Source organism: Frankliniella occidentalis, unplaced genomic scaffold (genome assembly GCF_000697945.3).
Source record: "Frankliniella occidentalis isolate FOCC.00 unplaced genomic scaffold, Focc_3.1 Scaffold22, whole genome shotgun sequence".
Taxonomy (NCBI): domain Eukaryota; kingdom Metazoa; phylum Arthropoda; class Insecta; order Thysanoptera; family Thripidae; genus Frankliniella; species Frankliniella occidentalis.
Genome location: NW_026267152.1, coordinates 614,172 through 616,671, shown reverse-complemented (window position 1 = coordinate 616,671; position 2,500 = coordinate 614,172). Strand labels below are relative to the sequence as shown.

General features: G+C 51.3%; 1 protein-coding gene across 5 annotated transcripts in view; it reads right to left on the bottom strand.

The window, feature by feature from the left end:
- LOC113212730 (potassium voltage-gated channel protein Shaw-like) overlaps nucleotides 1-2,500 on the bottom strand; it is a 119,567-nt gene that overhangs the window by 4,857 nt on the left and 112,210 nt on the right. For 4 of the 5 annotated variants that reach the window (XM_052264929.1, XM_052264928.1, XM_052264931.1 and 1 more), the window contains exon 8: nucleotides 1,982-2,017. The exons of the other annotated variant lie outside the window; for it this stretch is intronic. In XM_052264929.1, coding sequence (XP_052120889.1) covers nucleotides 1,982-2,017 — 36 coding nt within the window. The remainder of the gene's footprint in view (nucleotides 1-1,981; nucleotides 2,018-2,500) is intronic. 5 annotated transcript variants of the gene reach the window in all.

The following is a 2,500-nucleotide window of genomic DNA, read 5'->3' as shown; positions in this document are numbered from 1 at the left end:
CCCCCCTCCCCCTCCTCCCGGGTAAACTTATGGCTGCTCTGGTGTTCTGACCGGAGCCAAGGCCAGGCGCCCGGGCACGCGCGGGCCGGGCCCGGGGACACGTCGTCCCCACAATGTGCCGTCAGCCCTGCTCACAAGGCGCGGCGAGGCGCGGCAGCAGGGGTCGTTACAGAGTTATCCCGAGCACGTGAGATTATCTCCCCGAGACTGGCGGAGAGGTACACGAGAACGCCATACGCGGCGGCACCACCGGGGAGCGGGCCACCCGCCCAACCCCCTCCCTCTCATTTCTGCCTTCCTTAACATTTACCCCGTTGGCTGCACCCCAATAACACCCGGAGGAGTGGGAGGCGGGGAGGGAGGGAGGGAAAGACGGGGGAAGGTCTTCTCTCTGATTCCCCCAAACGACGCAAACGCAGTTCTCTCCCCGAAACAGGAAACGTGGGAGTGTCGCCGGGTGTTGTTTCTTTAGATTGGCCGGGATGCTGCTGCAGCTCCGTGGCGGGGCGGGGCGGGGCGGGGCGCGGACAGGTGTACACGCCAAATGAATGGGGGGGCTTGGCGAGGCACGGCGGGCGCGAGGATTACACTGGCACGTGCTTGGAATGGCGGGGCGGGGCGTGGTGGGAAAAGGAAAGCCCCGGCCGGGAAAGTGGAAACACCCGAGGCAAGAGGCGGTCAACGTGAATTTCATTTTCTGCCCCAGTCTGATGGTGCGGGCGGGCGCGCGCGCGCGCGCTCTTGTCGTAAAAGGCCGATGAACACTTTCCCGGCGAGCACCAAAGCGAAAGGCCGTAAAAGAGGTTCCATCGCCGGCCCAGTGAGCAACACGGGGACTCAGAGAGGATTAGATGTTGTGCCTTATCACCTGAAAACGAAGGCAAGTTTCAACAGGGCACACTGGATGAATAGCGTTCCACGTCTCAGTATCTACATAGATCATTAAATCTACTTGCCATGCACATCATGTAATATGCTAAATTGGCAAAATGTACGCACTATGAGGTACGTGGCTACAAGAAGTGTGCGTTGCTGGGGACGTTTATACCGTAATTTGTTATTACAGCGCTTCTAAAAGGAGACGACGTATTTATACGCTAAACTGATGCCAAATAAACAGTACTTCAACTAACTTGGTAATTTTGACCTAATAAAAAATCAATTGAGTAAACTACTTCTGTGCCTATTGCATTAAATATTAATTTACCTGCAATTTAAGAACAAAACATAAACGATTCATTATACAAGTTCAAACACGACCATTTCACCGAGGTTTTAACTTGCGCGGAAGCCGGACAGCTTGGGAATGATCTAAAGAAAACAAAATAGCTATTATGAGGACATTTGTCTCCCTCTATGGTTATATAAATTGTGAAAAAGACAACAGACGCTTATTTAGTTTGATGTTTTCAGTACGCGCGCTGTTGTGCGGCTAACGTACACAAAATACAGCTACTAAGTGAAGGAAGTTTCAATAAAGTGCAAAACTTTTGCAAACTACTGGACCGGGATGTGGGCAGTGCCTTTTAGCTGAAGAAACAAATTTGAAACTTTTAGTCATATTTTGATAAGTTTTTTGTGATTTGCAGATAAAGGAACGACTTTCTGTTTTGTGAGCGTAAGGGTTGAAATTCTGGAGGAGAGCAATTTTATCTAGTGAATGAGGAACTACAGACCAACGTGAGCCAAGAAAGTAAAGAATACGCAAGTAAGGATTACTTGTAAACAAGTTCAAAAGGGTATTTTGGATTAAGAAAGATAAGGAAAAGAAGTGAAAATGTGAAAAGGAGAAGAGGAAATGGGATGGGAGAGAAAAGAGAAAGGAGAAGAGTAAATAGATGGAAGAAGAAATTAGACGAAGAAGAAGTAGAAAAAGAAGAAGGCAAAGGCGAAGAACAATAAAGAGGAGGCAGAGACTGATCAGGCGAATAGTAGGTAGCGAGGGCTTAGGGAAGACTTAATGTGCCTCGGCTGACGGTACCTGCTTGGTAGTTTTCCACGACTCTGGAAGACAGAGCTGGAACAAGGGAATAACAGTTAGCTCACAGTCGCAAGAGTTTCTGCTAGAGGCGTAATAGGATGCCTAGTCCCGCGAGCTCTCGCATTTCCATAAAAATGCTCGAGACTTCGGAACTTAATAGCCAATTCGGGGCCGGCCGCTGTACCGCGGGTACGAGCGGCTCCGCTCCCGAGCGGCCCGTCGTCCTTACACTGAAGGGCGTGTTTGTTTTGGGCCCGGCCTGCTATTGAAAGGTGGTCCGACGTGGGAGGGGGAGATAGAGAGAGAGAGCAAGAGAGAGAGAGGGAGAAAGGGGGCGGGGCGAGGCGCGGGCCTCGGGGGCAACGGGGGGCCAAGTTCGGCATCAAGGCCTCGTTTAATTCTCCCCCCAAACAGAGAGGCAACAGAACAGAACGAGCTCTCCCCCCACCCTATACCCCGGAGCGGAATTTATTTGCGGAGACTCGTTCCTCATACTTCACGGCTCACGCGCCCGCGTAC